At 38.7% G+C, this 3,775-nt stretch overlaps 1 protein-coding gene across 2 annotated transcripts; it reads left to right on the top strand.

The window, feature by feature from the left end:
- Positions 1–221: 221 nt before the first annotated feature.
- Positions 222–1,810, top strand: LOC132555483 (mucin-1-like). Of its 2 annotated transcripts, none has more exons than XM_060219833.1 (2): positions 222–630; positions 1,269–1,810. In XM_060219833.1, the coding sequence occupies exons 1-2, from the start codon at positions 355–357 to the stop codon at positions 1,290–1,292; spliced, it is 300 nt and encodes a 99-aa protein (XP_060075816.1). In that variant the 5' UTR covers positions 222–354; the 3' UTR covers positions 1,293–1,810. The 2 variants fall into 2 exon arrangements, with proteins under 2 accessions (XP_060075816.1, XP_060075815.1); XM_060219832.1 differs by having other exon boundaries at positions 222–639.
- The last annotated feature ends 1,965 nt before the right edge of the window (positions 1,811–3,775 follow it).

Genomic DNA, 3,775 nt, shown 5'->3' with positions numbered 1-3,775 from the left:
ACATTTATATCTACACTTGTCGCGTTGGAAACGTGTAGTCACGAAAGTATGGCAACATCGTTACATTGAGCCAGGAAGGGGGGTCATCTTCACGATGAATGAAGCACGGGTCATCATCTCCACGTCACAGTGAGTCAAGTACGGGGTCATCATATCCACCTCACAGTGAGTCAAGCACGGGACATTATCTCCACGTCACAGTGAGTCAAATACGGGGTCATCATCTCCACGTCAAAGTGAGTCTAGTACGGGGTCATCATCTCCACGTCACAGTGAATCAAGTTCGGGGCCATCATCTCCACATCACAGTGAGTCAAGCACGGGTCATCATATCAACGTCACAATGGGTCAAGTATGCGGTCATCATCTCCACGTCACAGTGAGTCAAGTACGCGGTCATCATCTTCACGTCACAGTGAGTCAAATACGGGGTCATCATATCCACCTCACAGTGAGTCAAGTATGGGGGCATCATCCCCACGTCACAGTGAGTCAAGTACGGGGTCATCATATCCACCTCACAGTGAGTCAAGTTCGGGGCCATCATCTCCACGTCATAGTGACTTAAGCACGGGTCATCATCTCCACGTCACAGTGAGTCAAGTACGGGGTCATCATCTCCACGTCACAGTGAGTCAAGTACGGGATCATCATCTCCATGTTGCATTTTGTAAAGTCTTTTCGTGCCAACTAGTTAACCAAGTAATGGACCATCTTGACCAAAATGTAATTAGTGAGCTATTGAATCGATTGTCCGTTAGCACCAATCTATTATATATATATGATTTTTTACTCAGGAGTGCTCCGAGAGTGAATAAGATTTCGAAGCACGACAAGCATATAAGTCAATAAAGATATTATTTTGGATAAAGATATTTTTTATTTGATTCATACGTACCTGTTGCCCCTTTACCATGTGCACCAGAATGTGCATATGCACATGCTAAGTGCACCTAAATCGACCGTCTCCTGGTATTTACGACAAGTCCAAAGTAATCCTGCACGTGTATTTATTTACTTACGGTTACTAAGTAGACAGTTTCTGGAACACTAATTGGTACCCATTAAAAAAATGATGAAACTGTTGCCTTAAATTTGTAGGCTATAAGAGGTTTACTTACAACTAATTCCCCACCGTGTAACGTTTTCTGATATTGATGGATGACCCTTCAAATAGACCGGAATAAACATAGATACTACACTTATATTTAGGATATATATAAGATTTTATATCTTTATATTTACCAAACTTTTTCTTTCATTTTCAGCTTCCTAAACCATGCTCCAAATGACTGGTATCAGTCAATTTTATCACTGACGTTCAAGCATGCAGGTCCATACCAGAAGAACGTATACATCCCCGGGGCGGACCTTGATACAAGTCAACCTAATCAAAACGTTACTGAGGGCTTTCATTATTCTAACACGAACACAATTCACATAACCTGTTGACAAATTCTTGCAAGACTTCTTTGATGAAAAAAGACGTTAACGTAACGCCCGTTTTGGTTTTCTGCCCCTGTTTTCATTTTACTTCGTGTGTCAACGTTTTGATGTAGTTTATGTCATTTTGTATTGTCACTGTACCCTGTACTACTTGTTCTACTGTGGTGACGTTCGACACAGCTGGTGAACTTTTAGTCACCATGTTTGCCGAACCTTGTATACTACGCTTTATTTCATTCCATTTTAATTTGAATTGAGGCACGGTTACACATGTAACTGACATTCTTCTAACATTATGGCAAATATGAAAATCATTCATTGCATTATGTGGACAGTGCACCTTCCCATCCAGATTTTGACTTTTCTCGACCATTATGTATTTTCCTTAGTCGCCTCCTAGACATCAAAACGTATGCCCTTAACGTCACTAATGAGTCTTAGAAAGATAAAATAGCTGTATAGTGGATATTTATTAATTGTTTGGCTCTTCTGTATCTTAATCTAAATTAGCACAAAAAAGCTCACTACTTGTGTGAGTTGTACAATCTCTATGTGTTTTTCTATTTCTAGTTCCTATGTAATATGTTTGTCTTCGTCTCGGCGTTAACAACGAAGGAAACGATTCTAAGGTTGTTTTCAACATCCTTAAGCTTACATACTCCTGACACCAAAACACAACGGTTCCATTTTCTTCTAGAGCAGAAATGGCCTGTTCTAGATTGCTTTGCAGAAGGGAAATTTCAAATGTGTTGCATCACAAACACGTAAATTTTAAATACCAAACATATGTGTTAGTTTTGTAGAACCGACTTCATGAAATCTTTCAAGAACTGTCAGGTGGATGCAGCTTGGATCTGTGGAATTCCACACACTTGCACATGTTTCCCATTAAAGTAGTAATAAAGCCCCTAACGACTTGAGATTATTAGGGGTGTGAAACTCCGGGTCACTCACTGGTCAAATTGCATTGGTCAATATCGATAAGGAAATGTATCATCCTGGACGAAGGTTGTCAGGGAGTGTAAAATTAGGGTATGATAAATGGGATGACGGATTCTTAAGATCCGGAATATGATACGCCAAACAGAGACAGGATGTTCTGGCTTATTTTTAATTAACATTATTCGATAGGACCTAATTGTACGTGTTTCTCTGTGTGTCGTGTTTACAACAGGCTTTCTGTAGTACAAGGCATGAGCTGATGGTCATGTAAGCAGACTTCTGTACAACCGTTGCAAATGTCAGTGTGACCATTTCGGTTGTTCGACCCGCTGGTGAACTATGACAACGATTGTAGTTCTTAATTCTATCACTCCTCAGATGAACAATTTTTGACGTTCAACTTTTACAAAATCTATAACAGAGATTTGACCCATCCTGCTAATAAACTCCGTCAGAACTTTGATATTGCAAACTTCCGACCGTAATCAGTCAGTTCCTACGCCAATAGAGATTTTAATACACACATGTCAAAATAACTTACCAACGTCGACGTGTTATCCCAAATATTCACTTGGACATACTTGACTTTGTAATTAATGTGTGCAGATAAAGCGTTTACCCACATCACTATCAAATTCCTAAATGAGATGGAATCACTTTCTGCGCTGTTAGACGGAAAGGTCAGAAGATTAGCTATGATTGCAAATTTAATTTCTTACAATTTACTTTCATTTTCTTAGATCTAAATCGTATGATATTACAACCTCCAAAAGTTCCAGGTAAACAGTACCTGTAAGAGGACATCAATATTTAACACATTATTATATGTATTTGAATATGAACACCATTTCATAGTAACTTATCACATCGTCAATTAAATATTGCTAATAGATTATTTGTTTGTATTTAGGCCCTGTGGGTAATATGTTATTGATATAATGTTGTACCAAAGCACTTATCAAAACTGAGTGAAAAAATAATCAACAGTAACTCTTTAGTTTAATGATCAATGTTTGTTGTGATTTTATGCACGTGCATGACGTCTCGCACGTGAACTTTTTATGTAATTTCCCGGGCAACTGATATGGTGTGTTGCACTTAATGTTGAATGGCTATGATTATGTATGCTACACGAGGCGAACTCGCGTGATAGTGTTATCAGTACACACTGGCGAGGAGGACGATAATATACGATCGCCGAGACAGAAAATTAATTGTACATTAATTAGCTACTCCATTACACTGCACTCCAAGCTTGTATGAGCTTCCCCGCGGTCACATTACGTTATATTGATTATATAAATATTGATGTTTAATCAGGCTAACCATTGTCATTTCACTGACCAACCGATTAATAATATTACAAATTATTCCATTCTTTCAGTCT

This window comes from Ylistrum balloti, unplaced genomic scaffold, assembly GCF_031769215.1.
Source record: "Ylistrum balloti isolate Yb309-2 unplaced genomic scaffold, AGI_CSIRO_Ybal_v1 Utg370496, whole genome shotgun sequence".
Taxonomy (NCBI): Eukaryota; Metazoa; Mollusca; class Bivalvia; order Pectinida; family Pectinidae; genus Ylistrum; species Ylistrum balloti.
The sequence above is the reverse complement of the archived record's forward strand: the minus strand, read 5'-3'. Positions and strand labels throughout refer to the sequence as shown.